This window comes from Mus pahari, chromosome 16, assembly GCF_900095145.1.
Source record: "Mus pahari chromosome 16, PAHARI_EIJ_v1.1, whole genome shotgun sequence".
NCBI classification, from domain to species: domain Eukaryota; kingdom Metazoa; phylum Chordata; class Mammalia; order Rodentia; family Muridae; genus Mus; species Mus pahari.
Genome location: NC_034605.1, coordinates 28,924,048 through 28,942,002, shown reverse-complemented (window position 1 = coordinate 28,942,002; position 17,955 = coordinate 28,924,048). Strand labels below are relative to the sequence as shown.

General features: G+C 45.1%; 1 protein-coding gene across 1 annotated transcript in view; it reads right to left on the bottom strand.

Annotated features, from left to right (window-relative positions):
- Dcdc2 (doublecortin domain containing 2) overlaps positions 1 to 4,976 on the bottom strand; it is a 149,174-nt gene extending 144,198 nt beyond the window's left edge. The window contains exon 1 of the mRNA XM_021216019.2: positions 4,407 to 4,976. Coding sequence (XP_021071678.1) covers positions 4,407 to 4,699 — 293 coding nt within the window. The 5' untranslated portion in view covers positions 4,700 to 4,976. The remainder of the gene's footprint in view (positions 1 to 4,406) is intronic.
- Positions 4,977 to 17,955: the final 12,979 nt, after the last annotated feature.

The following is a 17,955-nucleotide window of genomic DNA, read 5'->3' as shown; positions in this document are numbered from 1 at the left end:
AGGCTCAAACCCAGGGCATGTGAGTACTCTAGCTGTTTAGTGTAACTCTATTCGATGAATCCTGTAAATTCCATTCATTACAAAAGTGAGGTCAAAGGAAATAGTGAAAACCTAGGAAAGACAGACTGGGGTGTCCAAGTAAGAGCTGAGAAAGACTAGGAAAGTTTCCCAGTGACACCGGCATGCCCCATCCTGTGGGCTGGCTTGGGCATTGGATCAGCTTACAGACAGATAGGGGTGAGGGGTACTTAGCCTCTGAGATCCTATCATCCCATTCTTTCCACTACAGGTACTAACCAGTGACAGGTGCCTAAACACAACCTGAAAACTTGTGATCAGGGTAACCCGTCAATGTGATCCACTTCCAGTTTTAAATGCTTCCTAAGTTGTCTTATTAGAAAAGAAAAGAAAAGAAAAGAAAAGAAAAGAAAAGAAAAGAAAAGAAAAGAAAAGAAAAGAAAAAACTAAATAACTATTTTAATATAAAAATATAAATCTAACTTTTGATTTATAACCACAACTAGAATAATTTTGGTTATAAATCAAAAATATGTTTTGTTTTCATTTTTAAAATTATCTTCTTGTGCTAATGACTAAACCCAAGGACTTACATATGCTAACTACAGTAGCAGACAAGTTGCCAAAATAAGAGTGTATTAAGATGCTAAAGGCGCCTGTCATCAAGCCTGACTGAGTTCCATCCCTGTGACCTATATGGTGGAAGGAGAGAACTGACTTCACAAAGTTGTCCCCTGACTGCCATCTTCACACTATAACACACACATACCTGCACATAAGTGCAAACAATAACAATAAGTGCAATAAATCCAAGTTTATATATTAAAATTAAGTTTAGTATTGAACATGTTCACTATTGGCTAATGTTTGGGTTTTTTTTTTTTTGACAGAATGTTAGTTAATTCCACTAATATTAAAATCCAACTACATTTTCCTATGCATGCAGCAATGTGTGAGACAGTGTGCACAGTGGATCTCAGCAATGAAATGAGCCTTTTGTGGATTTCCTGGAGGTGTGTCTATCAAAAAAATAAAATATTCTGTTGTATACAGGAGACTGTCTCCTGTTTTAAATTCTAAATGTCTCAGACCTAACAGGTTAATGGCGTGTGTGTGTGTGTGTGTGTGTGTGTGTGTGTGTGTGTGCGCGCGCGCGCCCGTTTGGTCATGCACATGCCGCAGTTCACATGTGGAGGCTGGCTAACAGTTCTGTAAAGTGGATTATCTCCCTCCATCTTCATATGGGTTCCAGAAAAGTCCAACCTTCCTCGATAGGCTTACAGCACAAGCACCTTTACCCACTCACTCATCTTGTTGGCCCCAAGAAAAGTTTTGAGAAAGACTTTCTAAAAGTGCTGTAAAAGAATGGTTTAAAGACCTACCTGAACTTTGGAGGTGGTGTCAAAAATCTTAGAAATGTCTAAGTGAAAGACGTCCCGGCAGGAAACTGACCTCTTTCCGACAAGTGTTTTGCTGTCTTCCCCACCATTATGTGGGCTCAGAGCAGAAGCCCATGAATGACACTCAGACTCATCAGAATCTTTTGCTCTATCAGTTGCTTCGGCTGTTACACAAGCAATGTATGCAATGTTACAAAATGCTAAGCTCCAAACACATTCAGCACTTTCTCTTCTTAGTGTCTCTTACCACAAGCACAGGGAAGTACTGACTCCAGTGTCTGTCAACATGAAAAACTAACCATGGGGGTCTCAATAGCAAACTCGATTTCTGTGTGCTTATGTGTGAACTAAAAGCAAATGTTAATCCTGCAGATCCAGATCCACTATATACAATTAAGAAGTGGTTTGTAAAACAAGTTATGTTTGGTTGGAAGCTGTAGCTTATTATTCTGAGTTGGTAGTACCACACCAACAAGAGAGATGAATGATTAAAGTTTACAGCTTCCAGTTGTTCAAATCTAATGAGATTTCCATTCTATATTATTATTGTATTGTATGTATTATTATATGTATTATAATAAATATGTGTCATTATATATTATAAAATATAATATTAATTATTCTGTCTCTAAGTGGCTGTTTTTGTTGGATTTGAGGTCATTATTGTTTGAGGTTGGAGCTCACACTGCCCAGACTGGCTTTGAACGTACTCTGTAGCCCAGGCTGGTACTCTGTAGCCCAGGCTGGTACTCTGTACCCCAGGCTGGTCTTAAATTCCTCTTCCTCCTCCTTCTCTCTCCCAAGTGCTAGGATTACAAATCCCACTACACCCAGATATGGGAATAATTTAATTTGAAATATAGACATAATTCAAGATACTGGCCATAAAGTTACCTTATGTTTATAAAATACAGTGGTATTTACAAAATCCATTTCTATCCATAGTTTTTACTATTTTTTTTTTCATTTTAAACATAAGGTCTCATGTATCCAAGGTTGGCCCAGTACCACATAAAACCAAGTTTGATGACACCTGAGAGATAGAAGCAGGCAGATTATAAGGTTCAGGCTGGCCTTGAACTTCCTGTGTAGCAGAAAATGACCATAATTTATGATCATCCTGCCTTACCTCTTAAGGGATCAGGTTGCCTAGTTGTATGCAGTTCTGGAGATCAAGGACTTTATACATGATAGGCAGCATGCTCCCAGCTGAACTACATCCCCACTTTTACCATACTAGAAATTAACCAGTTTATTCCAAAGACTTGTCCAAGGACACAGCTATCAGTAGCTAAAAATCTAAGTCCTCTGCTTAAAGTTCCAAGTTTCTGGAGATGGAGGCCAGATGTCAGGAGTTCAAGGTCATCCTTGGATACATATAGGGTTAAAGACTAGCCTGGACTAAGGGAGACAGACGCTCTCAAACAAACAACACAAAAACAGTTCTAAGTTTCTTTTAGACATAGGCTCCCTTTGAGCTCTTTTCTCAAGAGTTAGCTAAATCATGTTTAAGAGAAGTTTCAGAGAAGGAAAATGTAAGTCCAGAAGTATCCTTTGTCTTTCATAAGAAGAAAGTTTCCATCCCCAGTGAGTGGATCCCCAGAGCTCAGCTTGTACAAGCCAGGTGAGCACAGCAGTAATAGGGAACTTTTGTGGCATTTTGGTAAAAAATGCTTCCATAAAGTTAGAAAATAATCACAGGAAACAGATTTATAGTAAATGTTTTTTTTTTAACTTTTGGCTATCCTGGGGTCCAAGATAAATTTTAATTAAAATATTCTATTTTAAAGCTATAGAATATAGAATTATCTATGATTCCACAATTCCATTGGTGGATACAACTGAGAGATACAGAAAGTGGTAAATGGACGTCCACAGAAACATTCGTCATAACATCTCCAAATATCCAACAGCCATAAAGGATGAAGGACAATCATTAGATCCACATCATGAGAAACCACTCAACCATACAGTGACATGGACACCCGCTACAGGGGGGATGACCCCTGAAAAGTGTTACAGTGGCAAACAGAGCAGACATAAAGTCCCTTGTCGTACTACTCTACCCCACAGACACAGGAAATAGCTTAGTGGTTGTCTCAAGCCTGAAGGGAGGAGAACTGGGAGGGGTCAGGGTTTTTTCAGGGAGTGATTGAAATGTGGTAAAAATGGATTTCTAGTGATGGTTCACAACTCTGCAAATCACCAAAGTATATGTCAGCAAAGCCTTAAAACACTCATGCAATGTAGTTCACTATCCTGTCCACTCCCAACAACTCCCGCACAAACTTAAGTACTTTTCTTACTGTCCCCATTCCTTTATGGTTTGCATTAAAGGTATTGGTGTGAAGGTTGGAGGGCCTCAAAGATGAGTCAACTCCACAGACCTGAAGCTCCCTTCCTAAGTCACAGGAAATGACTGTGAGAGAGCGCCCCATCCAGACAGTAGCCTGTGGGTCCTAGAGATTATCATGGTCCAGACACCACAACGTCAGTGGGCTTTTTCAAGCATTTTCTCACCAGCACCCGGGATACAGGAAGAGGGCATAGCCCCTGGCTCTGTGCATTCTGCTTGCAATGAAGGAATTCAAACAATGAAGGGGGAAGTCATAACAGCGCATCCAGCCCTTGAATTAATTCGTTAAATTGTTGGGATTTTTTTGTTTTTAGAGTAAAGGGCTGTAAACAAACAAACAAACCTGTAATCCCACACGTTGGGGACTGAGGCAGGAGGACTCCAGAGAGTTCTAGGCCAGCCTGATCTAGTGAGTTTCAAAGGAGCCTTACAGACACGGTCTCAGAATAACAAAATAATCCTGCTGTTTCTACCTTGTTTAACCATACACTTAAAATCTGCACCTACTGCTACTGAAGTTAAATTCCTTCTCCAGTTTCAACTCTACCAGCAGCTGCCAGCTCCCTACTAGACTCACGCTGAGGTTGCCTCCTATCAACCACACCCCAAAGAGCCTGGGCACACAGACTCACTTGAGTTTCTTGAAAGCTTCCGGACCCCCAGCCACATAGTTGCCCCCGCTCTCTATCTGGTCCAGCTTCCGGATGCGGTGGCCCGTCCTCGGGGTGTAGATGTTCCTAACCGCCCCAAAGGGCGCCTGCACACCGCCAGTCACTTCCTTGAGGAAGACATCGAAGCTGGACACCTTCTTCTCGTGAATGACGACACGGCGCCCGGCGAAGAAGGGGTCCCCATTGCGGTACACCAGCACACTCTTCACCACGGGCTGCGACAGGTGGCTGGACCTGGAGCTGGGACCGTTCATCTTCCCCGCGGGACGCCGGGCCCGCAAGCACTCCACCGGCCTGCAACAGCAGCTCGTGGACCGCCTCCTGCAGGGACAAGGAAAGCTAGCCGCAAGTGAGGAAGGGCCAGCCTTGCGGGGCCAGCCCTAGCAGGTAGCAATTCAAGGAAGGCGCGACACGGACGGCCAATCAGAGCTCGCAGGCTCGCACACCTGTCTCCCCCGCCCCGCAGCATCCAGGTGTGCAGTCTGGGAACCCACGCCGCTCGGGCTTTAAACCCCTGCGCGAGCCGGGACAGGAGGGACAGCGGCGGCCGCGCGCGCACTCAAGCGCGCACACATGCACCCGGACTCAAGTGCACAGTATTAACATGGCGAGACTCAGTGCCTAGCATCATGTCTGCGTCGTTTCTCCCAACTGGCTTCATTTTTCTTCCCCTCTTCTTGCACTCTAACGCCACCTGCTCATTCGCTCCCCCCACCGCCTCCAAAAGCCACTTCTATCCCTACTAAAGTTGCCGGGATTTTCATTTAAGGAAAACGAAATACTTTAAAATGCATTGAGAAGTTCGGGCGCAGTGGCGCACGTCTATCATCCTAGAATTAGGGCAACTGGCATTGGAGGATTGCCTCGAGTTCAAGGACACCCTGGACTACCTAGAAAGTTCTAGGCTAGCCTCAAGTATAGCCAAACTAAATTAATATCAATAAACTAAATAATCTGCAGTTTAGAAACAGAGAGACGACTCCTGACCCCGGCGCTCCATTCTGGTCAGCGCCGCCCAGTGGCGAGCCTCGGGTGGGCCCTTCGCGGTGGTACCTACCGACACTCGCGGGCAGTGGGGGAGGAGCTGGGGGAGGGGCTCAGGTGGGGGCGGGGCGGGTTGCTGACTCTGGGCCCCGCTCCGATGTGAACCCTAAGCGGCCGCGCGTCTCTAGCACCGGTGCTCCCGCCTCCGCCGTTAGTGTCTTCAGAGGGCCTGCCTAGGCCCGCGGGGAGCCCAGTTTGTTTTTTCTCGCCGTTTCCATAGCAACTGCAGCCTCGCGCCGAGAGCTAGCCTGTGGACTAGGCCTGGAGCGCGCCTGCCTCCCTTGAGCTTCTCTGGCTGCCTCTGGCATCAAAGTCGTAAGGGGTTTGGGAATGAAGTTACCATACCAGCGCTGTGCTAGGGTGGAGCTTGGACACCCACACACAACTAGGACAACTAGGTAGGTGAGACCCTACAGCATTTTCTGTGCTTACTACGTGACGAAGGGTTAAAGAAGACTTATGTGACGAAGGAAGAAGACTTGCTGTGCCCATAGCCTCCATGCTGACTGTGTAAATGATTAGGCTGTGAAGTCCAGATAGAGTGGAGATTTTAATCAAGAACTTCGGCAAAGATGCAGGTGGTGGAGCACGACTGTAATCTCAGCACCGGGAAAGCAGAAGGCTGGAGGATTAGCCACAAATCCAAAGCCAGCCTGGAACAGAGTATGATCCTACCTACCCCACCACCACCCCACCCCCTAAAAAAAAGGCAAGCATACAAACAAGAACCTCAGAAGGGCCAGGAGTGCTGACACACATCTTTAATCCCAACACTAAAAGTAGAAGCGGGCGGATCTCTGAGCTCAAGGCAGCTGGTTACATATACAGTTTCAGGTTAGCTGGGGCTTCATAATGAAACCCTGTGTCGAAAAGATAAAATAATAATAACAATAATAACAACAACAATAATAATAATAATAAACCTCAGTACAGCCACTTTGCCCTGTCCAGTTTGGGGTGCAAATAAAAACACAGATATAAATAGTTCTGCTGAAATGAACCAAATCACTGTTCCCCTTACTCCTACTACGTCTTTAAAAATACGTCCATTTTTAAAGCAGGCATTGCCTTTTGAATGGGAAATGCTCCCAGAGGCTCCTGTGTTTGAAGACTTAGTCCCCAGCCAGTGGAGTATTTGTGGTGAGTGTGGAACCCCTTAAGAGGCAGGTCTCGAGGCTGACAGACTTTCTCTCCAGTCTCTGATTCCTGATTCACATAGTTGTGAGCAGGCAGCCACCATCAGCTCCTGCCAGGCGACCACATGCCACTGGGTTCCCAAGCATGATGAACTGTACACAACCAACCCCTCAGAAGGTGAGCCGGAATCAACCTCTCCTTATTTCACTTGTTTCTTGTTAGGTATTTGATCACATAGACGGGAACAGGAACAGCAAGGAACAGCCAATAGCAGCAGGTGTTCCTAACTCGTCGTATTTGAGCAAAAATAAAAATTTTAAAAACTGTACATTAATCATTTAACAAGGTACCAAGCATTATGTAAGGCACTCACACACATTATCTAATTTAATGCTCACCGTGATCTTCAGATGTAGAAGATGATGTTCAGAGAAACTGAGGAAATTTACCTGAAGTAAGTTACACATAAGGCTTCAAACCCCACCTTCCCCCTTAACCATGCTGACATAACAATCTGAAACATGAACCAACATGAGGGGATTACAACATGGAACAGAATAATTGTCACTCACCACCACCAACAACACACAGGAGAGAGAGAGGAGAGAGAGAGAGAGAGAGAGAGAGAGAGAGAGAGAGAGAGAGAGAGAGAGAATCTGATATGGCTCAGGCCAGCCTCAGACTTGCTCTGCAGCAGAGGGTCATCCTGAGCCTCTGGTCCTCCTGCCTCTTCTCCTGAATACTGGAGGTGTAGGTGTGCTCTGCTTGTGCACGGAGTGCTGAGGATCAAACCCAGGGGGCTTCATGCACGCTAGGCAAGCACTCTACCAACCGAGCTACATCAGTGGCTACAGAAATGTTTTCGTTAAAATCGTAAACCATAATGGTGCCTTGAACGTTGGTAGCGTTCAAAGGGTCAAAGAACACTGAACAACACTGAGAGTAAGAGGGGACACACGAGTGGAAGGTCGGTGGGGAAAGGAACTGTGGGCAGTCAGCTGAGCACTCCGACCTCCCACAGTGTAAAGCTCCCTGCTGCCCACACCAGCCCCACCCGGAATGAAACTGTTCAAACTGCTTCGCACCGAAGGAACAGAGCACTAAATGAAGGTCACAGTCACTCAGTGTGGGTCACTAGTCACCAGGCTGTGAAGCCACCCACATCTGTGTTTCATGCCTTTCGTGATGGTGTCACCAGCTGGGTTTATCTCCTGAGTCCACTCTTGATCACAGAACCTTAAATAAAAGCTTAACCTCCATCTTCACCTCCCTGTGCTGAATAAAAAGGGTAACTAGAGGAAGCCACTGTGCACTGGCTTCTCCCTTCCTCCCGTGTCCTGCTTTGTGAGTTGTGAGGTTGGGAGCAGCTGCTACTGCTCCTGTCACCTTGGTTCCACCTGCCGCCATGTGTTGACCTCCTCCATTAAGTTGCTCGTTGCATATTGGGACAAAGCAATGAGAACACACCACACATTTTCTTAAAATATTATCTTTTTCTTTGTTCCCTGTGGAGGTTTGAATAAAAGGGGCTCCCATTGGTACTCAAGGAATGGCACTGTTAGGAGGTGTGGTCTTGATTGAGTAGGTGTGGCTTTGTTGGAGAAAGTGTGTCAGTAGGGGGTGTGGCCTTTGAGGTCTCAGTTCAGCATTTTCTTCCTTCTGCCTATTGACCTGGATGTAGAATTCTCAGCATCTTCCCCAGCAGTGTCTGCCTGCATACCGCCATGCTCCCACCATGACAATAATGGACTAAACCTCTGAACTGGTAGCTATCACCAACTAAGAGTTTTCCTTTGTAAGACTTGCCATGGTCACGGCGTCTCTTCACAGCAATAAAACCCTGACTAAGCTGGGCGTGGTGGCGCACGCCTTTAATCCCAGCACTCGGGAGGCAGAGGCAGGCGGGTTTCTGGGTTCAAGGCCAGCCTGGTCTACAAAGTGAGCTCCAGGACAGCCAGGGCTATCCAGAGATTAAAAAAACAAAAAACAAAAAACAAAAACCCTGACTAAGACCTTCCCATTCTCTACAAGTGGACTCCCCTGCTCATTTGCTCAAAGCTGGAACATGAACGTTGCTCTTCCTTATACATTTAATGGCCTCAGAGAAACAGCCAACTGTAACACACGTGTGTGTGTGTGTGTGTCTCTCTCTCTCTCTCTCTCTCTCTCTCTCGCTCTCTCTCTCTCTCTCTCTCTCTCCTCACTTTCTCCTTGCTCCTTTCATTTGCTGAATTAGTACTGAAGTTCTTTTGTGACGCAAAACCCCAATAGTGAGCAAAGGTCAGACATGCCCTAAAGTAGAATTGGAAGTTGCTCCCTTTGGAAGGATGCTACTGCCTGCGTGTGGGACACACTTAGAAAGGCAGGAAGAGTTGGCTTCTCCTACATGTGTAAAAGGTGCTGAAGGTGAACAAGATGGCCCAAAAGGGTACTTAAGGAATTTTTGGTGTGCACTAAAAGTACTCTGGAGACCTCAAGTGTTTTCTGCTGCGCTTTTCTGCTGTCGAAATACAACACAACCTGCAGCATGCATCTGTGCGTGTTCTTCAGCCACCAAGATTTACCAACCCCACCCCTTAAATATTCTTAAATTCCCTTATTCCATTCCATTTCTATTTACCAAAAACAAGGAGTTGTCCTCTAAAAAGTGACCATATTTCCTATTTTCTGTTCTCCTCAGCCAGCCAGTCTGAAAGACTGCTGCAAAACAAAGGTGTTCTTCCCCGCCCCCCCACCCCCGCCTTTCTAGTTTAAAATTCTGCTGCTGGGCTGGCTCAGTGGGTAAGGGCACTGACTGTTCTTCCGAAGGTCCTGAGTTCAAATCCCATCAACCACATGGTGGCTCACAACCACCCGTAGTGAGATCTGATGCCCTCTTCTGGTGCGTCTGAAGTCAGCTACAGTGTGCTTATATATAATAATCAATACATCTTTGGGCCAGAGCAAGCAGGCACTGAGCAAGCAGAGTTGACCGGAGCGAGCAGAGGTCCTAAAAATTCAATTCCCGACAACCACTTGAAGGCTCACAACCATCTGTACAGCTACAGTGTACTCACATACATAAAATAAATAAGTAAATAAATAAATCTTTTTTTTTAAATGGTGCCACCGCCACCACCGCCGCCCTGCTGCTCGAGGTGGCACATGTCTTTAGCCCCTGCACTTAGGAGGCTGAGGCGGTGAATTGCTGTGAGTTTGAGGCCTTGATCTGCACACTGCAGGTGCTTCTCCTTTCCTTTCCCTGGGGTGAAATCAGGAATCATCAGCTTGGGATACCCTGTCCTGCTACCTCTCCCTCTCGTCCCCCTTCCCCTCCCCCCTCCCATGGCCCTCCCTACACCTCTGCAATCCAAAACTTGAATCCCTGCTTCCTTCTGCGTCCCATCTTCTCCCTATTTATCTGGCTCCATCCAACCAGTGTGTCAAGCCTCTACTTAAATATCATGGCCCCAGGAAATAATTTCTGGGTCACTCCCCCAGTCAGTATGAGCATCCCCATGGATTACTGTATATGTTCCTCCATCGTCTTACCAACTGTAATTGTGACTTTGTATAATGATAGGTTTAATTATGAACCTATGTGTAAACCTTTATGTGTAAATTTCCTGAGGGAAAAGACCATGCCTGTTTTATTCATGCATCTTTCCAGTGCCTAGCAAGTAAGGAAAAGTACTTATTTTGTGAATGAATAGAAAATATGTTATAAAAGTTAAGAAAATAAGCTGTCAAAAACTGGAAAATGTGCTTATGCCACAAATTACAGTTTCAGGCAAATAAGCATTCAATAACTAGAAAGTTTGGGGTGATTGGGAGTTTTGAGGGGTTTTGTTTTTGTTTTTGAGACAAGGTTTCACTAGACTGGGTTTCTGGTTTTGTTTGTTTTGTTTATATTTGTTAAAATTAGTAGTTTGGCTTCAGATAGAAGATGCCCAGCTGTGTGAGGATGGGACCAACCACACAGAAAAACTCTCCTGCCCAGGATTGTTTGGTACTGGGGGTCAAACTTGTCCCCCTATCCCTACACACACACACACACACACACACACACACACACACACACACACACGGCAAGGGCTCAGCCACTGAGCTAGGATTTTAATGTTTATGCAGAACAGTGGAGACATGAATGGAATGTGAAGCCAGCTTCATCCCTTGCTTCCCCTTCCAGAGCACTCACTGCAGCTACTTCTCACAAGAACTTTTGGGTTTGGAGCTACAGTTGCAAGCCGTTGTAAGCTACCTGACACAGGTGCTGGGAACCAAACCTTGGTCCTCTGAAGAGCGGCAGGCTCTCTTATGGCTGAGCCATCTCTCCAATCCCAAACCAAAACCCAGGGTCTCACTCACAGAAAGCAAGCATTCTACCAAGTAAATTATAGCTCAATTTTCTCGGATATTCACATGGGTAAAGGCTGCTGCTTCTGACAGGCCCTGATACTTCTTGTCTGTTCTGGTAATAGCTAAACTCTTCCTTAATGTGCTAGGCCACCAACACCCGTCAGCCACCTCGGACGTACAGGTGCCTAGTAGGATAGGGGCATAGCTCAGATAGACAGCTTGCATGAAGCCCTGGGCTGGACCCTAGTGGCTGGCTCTAAGAAATAGTGTCCTCATCTCTTCTATACATCCAAATAATATAGTCTCTGTCTAAATTTACACCTTCTTCTTCCCCTCTCTTACATCAGTTTAGTCTTGGAGCTAAGTAGGAAATGCTCGTTCTTTAAGATGATCATAAAATTCATGAATTAAGGTTATTTTTTCATTTGTTTTATGTGTATGAGTGTTCTGTCTTCATGTATGTCAGTACATTATGTACACACAGTGCCCAAGGAGGCCAGAAGAGGGTGTCCGAGCCCCTGGGATTGGAGTTACAGGCAGTTGTGAGCCACCAGGTGGGTTCTGGGAATTGAGCACAGCCAGTGCTCTTAGAGCTGGAGAGATGACTCAACAGTTAAGAGCATGAGCTTCTGTGACCAGCACCCACATGGCAGTGCATGACCACCCACGCGGCATCTCATGGCTGACTCTAGTTCCAGGGCCTCCAAAGCCTTCTTTGAACCTCTGTGGGCACCAGGCATGCCCATGGTGCCAGGAAGGCACATGGTACACATACCTATAAGCAGGCAAACCACTACATAAAAATAAAATAGTAATTTAAGGGATAGGAAAGTGGATCCATTGGTAGAGTGCTTGTTTAGCAAGGCTGAGCTCTTGGCTTTGATTCCCCAGCACTACATAAACCAGGCATTATGGTACACTCCTGAAATCCCAGAACTCAGGAAGAAGGACCAAACGTTCAGTTATTCAATGGCTACTACTTCAAGGTGGCCATACATGAGATACTTGAGACCCTTTCTTTAAAAAAAAAAAAAGTTACTAATAATACTTGAGTCAACTTAGCTCCATTTTTATGAGCAATTACAATCTCTAAAAACAAGAAATCTTGTGTCTTTTTGTGTAAAGTCATGGATACTGAAGTGAACCCCAAAGAAACCCTTAGGTATTTATCTCCAAAACCCATGTAAAGCAAAAGCCATGTTTCCATAAGTCATACTATTTTCTTTGAGATACGTACAGTTTCACATCGAGGGGCCAGCACATGTGAAGACCTGCCTGTGATCCTCGAAGGCATCATTCACGCAGCGAGTCTAGAGATGGAGAAGGAAGTTGGGAGGGTGGGTACAGCCAGCTGCTGTCTTCCCTGTGTTGTAGAAAATAGTGCTGAGTCGAGCAGTCCATGCTGGTATCGAGCAAACATCCTGACAGCCAGCTGCGGTGTGCACAGTCTGAGGAGAAGAACCTTTACCGTGGTGCACCCAAATACCGCGTGTGATGCTGCAGTGGAATTTATGATCTCTGTTTTTACCAGTTACTTAAGGAAAATGTTAGTAGAAAAGTTAGTAGAAAATTCAAAGGCATTGCTTGCTTATTTATGTATTTATTTATTTATCTTGCTGTTGTTTTGTTTTGGTTTTTGTTTTTGAAACAGAACCTCACAATCTATCTCAGGTTGCATTGGAACTCACTCTGTAGCTAAACTCAGACACCTAGCAATCCCCCTGCCTCAGCCTCCCAAGTGCTAGGGTTACCCTAATGAGGCATTTTGCCTGCCTCATCCTTCTTACATTATCAAAAATGCTAGATTTTTTTTTAATGAGTTGGTCAAATGTGCTGTCAATTTAGGAAGAAACAGAAAGGATTCAGAAAAGCTAAAAAGCATGCGAAAGCAAAAGTTATAGGGGGCTGGCATACCCTGAAGTCAAGGTTAAGACTGCGTTCCAGCCCCTGCCCTGCAACCAGGTACTGATAGCCAGATGGCTAGAGAGAGAAGCAGGCACTGAGGAAAGTCTAGGCCACCCACCATGGAGAGCCCAAGAAGCCCCCTAAGGAGGCTCAGATTGGAGTGTAAATAAAATGGAGAACAAAAAAAATGTCACTTTCTTCACAGAACCTGTACAGGGAGGAGACAGGCTCCTTTAACATCAGGGTAAGGGCAGGGATGGGTCACAGAAATTACAGAATTCCCGATGGTTCACAGCGATCAACCCCCAGAACCATAGAATCTCATCAACTGTATCTTTGAGCTCTAAAAATTGGAGGCCCAGTTTTCCAACTGCTGAAGTAGATCATCCGAAGGAGCAACGCAAACCAGACAGAATTTCATCTTAACTTGGAAAACCAGTGTCAAAGGAAACTTTAGGAAATAAAGGGAAACTGCTATTTACAAAGCAGAAATTGTGGCTGGAGCGACAGCCCACTGGACAAAGCACTTGCCAAGCAAACCTGAAAACCTGGGTTCTGTCCCCAACAGGAAAACAATTGATTCCCTGAGAATTAGCCTCTGACCTCCACACGTACACCATCACTTCAAAGCCCACTCTTGGACACCACACACATGCACACATACGGATAATTTTAAATTTTACCTTATTGTTTGTGTATGATCTGTATGTAAGCGCCTCTGTGCACATGCCACAGTGTACCTGTGAAGGTCAGAAGACTTTGGGGAGCTGCTGCTCTGCCTCCACAGTGGAATATAGGGATGAACTCAGGTTGCTGGGCTTGTATGGCAAGCTCGCTTACCCACTGAGCCATCTCTTTGGCACAAAATAATTAATAACAATAATAATTTTTTACATGAATAGGAGGGGAAGCTATAGCATGGATATGGTCAGCAAAGCTGAGAGCTGTCTCTTGGATATTTTGCTACATAAACTTCATGCTGAAATTAACTAAATGTAAAGAATTGTAAAGGAATGTCAGGAGTGATGGCACTCAGAAGGCTGAGGCAGCAGGATTGCCCCAAGTACAAGGTTAGACTGAACTACAGAGTAAGAGCGTATCCTAAAAAACAAAAGTTAAAAAAAAAATGGCATTAAGAACAATGGTGAGAACAGGAAAGATGCAATAGCACATTATAGCTGCCTCAGACTTTAAGATTAAAAATTATACTACGGAATGCCTATGCCAATACACTTGAAAAAAGATGAGAGTGTCCTTAAAACGCAGGCACTCTCAAACATAAATAAAACAAAAATAAGACACAACTGTTTGACTGATGAGTTCTGCCAAGCATTTATAAACTATAAATTATAAACTATAATTTCAATCTAATACTAACTCTTTCTGAACCCAGCATAGCCCTTATATAAAAATCTGGCAAGAACAAAGAAAAAAATGTTATGTAAATATAAACATTCTAATCTAAATATTAAGCAAAAACCAAGATTATACAACATAACTAAGTTATATTTATGCCGTGAAGGTAAAGTTATTTTGACATTAGAAAAAAAAATAATTGAGTTGCCTATGTTATAGATTAAAGAAGAAAAATCATATGATTGTCTCAAAAGTTGTAGATCAGATTAAATATTCAGTTAGGACAAAAATCTTAGAAAACTAGGAGTAAAACTATTACCGGAGGTGTACCTCAGTAATAGATGAAAGCAGATAGGCCTCAGATGGCAGAACCCTATCAGCAAGCACCTCGAAACCCGAGAAAGTGGCTGAGCTGCTGAGAAAGGAGCCCCAGCTCAGGGTAATCAACCACCCCTCTGAGGAAAGGGAACCCCAGACCTCACGGGGTTCCAGAGTCCCTGGGTTCCATGGCCATCTTGAAGAAACATTCCTGCTCTATCAGAGCTGCCCCCTTGGCAACATAAATACTACTCCTTATCTGCTAGAGCTAACGCCCTGGAGTCTGGAGCCCGAGGCTTCCCAGGGCACCGTCCCCTATGCTTCTCCATCTGGGCTGGGATTTCCCTGAAGCCTGCTTCCCAGAGGAATAGGTTTAGAAACCCTGTGAACCATATGCCCAGAGGCCCCATTAGAGTATGTGGTGACCTGGAGTTGTGACTGTGCTTCAAGTGCAATCTATGGAGGAGCCCCATAGATGAAGTCACAGGAGACAGTCACTCATCACTCATTGGGGAGTCCAAGTCAAGGTGGGCACCAGTGTGACATCTGGATGAGTGAACGAGCCAACAGGGCTGGGTTGAGTATGAAACGTTTCTTGCATTATTGGGAGCTAAGGATCCTCTCAGAGGTACATTAGGATTCACCATATTGTTATCCAACTTGGGAGAATAGCCTGTGCCCAAACCAGATGCAGGTGTTAGCCCTCAACAAGCTACGTAAAAGAGCCAAGTGACTAGTGAAAGGTGAAAGGGGATATTTATTCACTGTGGCCACATTGGACAGAAGGACAAATAGACCCAGTGACACCCAGAATCTAGCCCATCTTCTGGGTCCCGAGTGAGACTGAAGGTGAAATAGAAGGCCACGTTGACATGGGGCAGTGAGGAAGGCCTTTCTGATGAGGTAAACACGGGCTCTGCTCAGATGAGAGACCAGAAGCTCTAGTTAGACCGAAGCCTGGCACTAGAGCCTGGCACACAGAGAAAGTAACATCTGCATTGTAAGTGTCTGGATGAAGATAATCGAGAGTGACATTTGTGTCCCTTAATCTGACTATTGAAACAGTGGACCCCAAAGAAATGGGAATTTCCCCCAGGAATCCTATGCTGAGAGCAGAAAATGGCACCGGTAGTGCCAGGAACCTGTCTCCCTCCCAGGAAGACATTTTATACAGTTCTAATAGCTTGTCAAATCATCGTACAGGATGAGGCTGAGGCCCAGCAATGGGGCATCAGTACTCAGCAAATAAATGACTGTGTACATCGGAGGAGATGGACAAGGAGGGAAAAGGAAGGGAGGGAGGAAACGAGGGAAGAGGAGAGAAGGAAGGAAGGGCTGTGTCTCAGCTGGATCTACTCCAGAAATCCACACAGATCTCAGTGGGTCTCAAAGGCTGGTAGGTAAACAGAACAGAGGTATTTTGGGGTGTTATTGTTTTTTGAGACAGCTGGCTTAGGCCTCTCTATGTAGACCAGGCTGACCCTAAAACTCACAGAGATCTGCCCCTCCTGACACTAGAGTGCTGCGATTAAAGGCTTGTGCCCCACTTTAGCGGGAAGGGAACTTTAATGGAAAACTCGGGCATCTTCTGAGGAAAGAGCTCCGCATCTGAAGTAAGAGTGGGTAAGAGTTGTAAGCTTGGTCACGGGAGAAGGGTCCCTCTGTCAGAAGCTTCCAATCTCTGTGACCTCATGGAGATGTGGATACTGTGAGCACAACTTGAGTTAAACATTCAGTACAAATTCTACAATACAATAGACGAAGCTACTCTATAGTCATTGTGTGGAATATAAGGTAGAAAGGGGAGCAGGGCCTTGGGAGCCTTCCATTGCAGGGAGCTGAGTCGCCTTGGCACTTTGCTCTGATCCCTGAAGACTGACGTGGCACCAGACAGGAGACAGCATCGCTTCCAAGATTAACGATGTCCAGGTGTTGGTACCTAGTTTCACAAGCAGTAGATTGTTCAAAGGCAGCAGAGCCTGGAATGAGGGGCAGGCAAAGCTGTGCAAACTAAAGAATAATTAGGGGGCCTTGAGGGATGCTTATGGAATGCATGCATCCTTTACATATGTGAACAAGAGCTCAGTGAAACATGTTTGACTGGGGCTGGAGAGATGGCTCTGTGGTTAAGAGTATGGACTGCTCTTCCAGAGGTCCTGAGTTCAATTCCCAGCAACCACATGGTGGCTCACAACCATCTGTAATGAGATCTGATGCCCTCTTCTGGTGTGTCTGAAGACAGTATATATATATATATAGTATATATATAGTATATATATATTAAAGAAATATGTTTGACCTATTTTACCCAAAGCATAAAAGTGTGGAAGCCTGACACACAAGAGTGAGACAGGAGGGGTCTCTAGGGCTTGCTAACTAACCAGTCTAGCCTCTACAATAAGCTCCAGGCTAGGGAGAAAACCTGTCTCAAAAAAATAAGACACCCAATGTTACCTTCTAGCCTCCTTAGACACATACATACATGCATGCATACATACAAACACAAACATATACACAACAAAAAATTAAAAGATATATAAATGAATGGCTTGTAATAATAACTAAAGAGATACATTAGAAATGATCTTAACTATCACTGAGGTCTTAAAGAAGCAAAAATCAACCTAGATTCAAGAAGCATGATCACCCCTGCCTTACCGTATCCTTCTTCACTAAGAGCCTCTGGGAGATCCCATTCTGTAGCATCTACTTAATGAGGGCCTCTGACTGACAGGTCACTTGTAAACTACAGAACTCCTTGGAGGGAGTCATCAGTGCCCCCAGGCCTTCTGGAGGCATTTAACTAGCACCTGGAGAATTCTCCTATCTCTAGACAATTATTCCACAGTAAGCAAGAAAAGATTGCCCAAAGTTTCACCCATGGTCAAATTCGCCAGTCAGTAAATGCATCACATGAGCCATGCAGCCACAGGACCATGAAGAACAAAAGCTTGCTAGCCATGTGGCTTGTCGCTACAGTCCAAGCACTCAAGAGACTGTGGCAGAAGAATTGCTGAAAGATCAAGGCCAGTGTAGGCTATTCTGGAGAAAAAGGCGGGGAAGAGAGATGGGGAGAGGCAGGGAGGGAAGAAGGATGGAAAGGTTAGGATAGTTCAGCTTGCAAAGTATTGCAGTGCAAGCATGAGGACCTGAATTCATTCAATCCCTAACAACCACATTTAAAAAGCTGGGCAGGAGGTAGCTACAGAGATAGCTCAGAGCTTAAAATCACTTGCTGCTCTTGCAGAGGGAAATTAAGCTGGGTAAGTCGGTACAAGCCTATAATTTCAGTGCTGGGGAGGTAGAGACAGAAGGATCCTTGGGTCTTGACAAATTGTTGAACTTCAGGTTTAGAGAGAGCCTTTGTCTCAAGAAATAAGGTGGAGGCCAGCCTGGTCTACAGAGCGAGTTC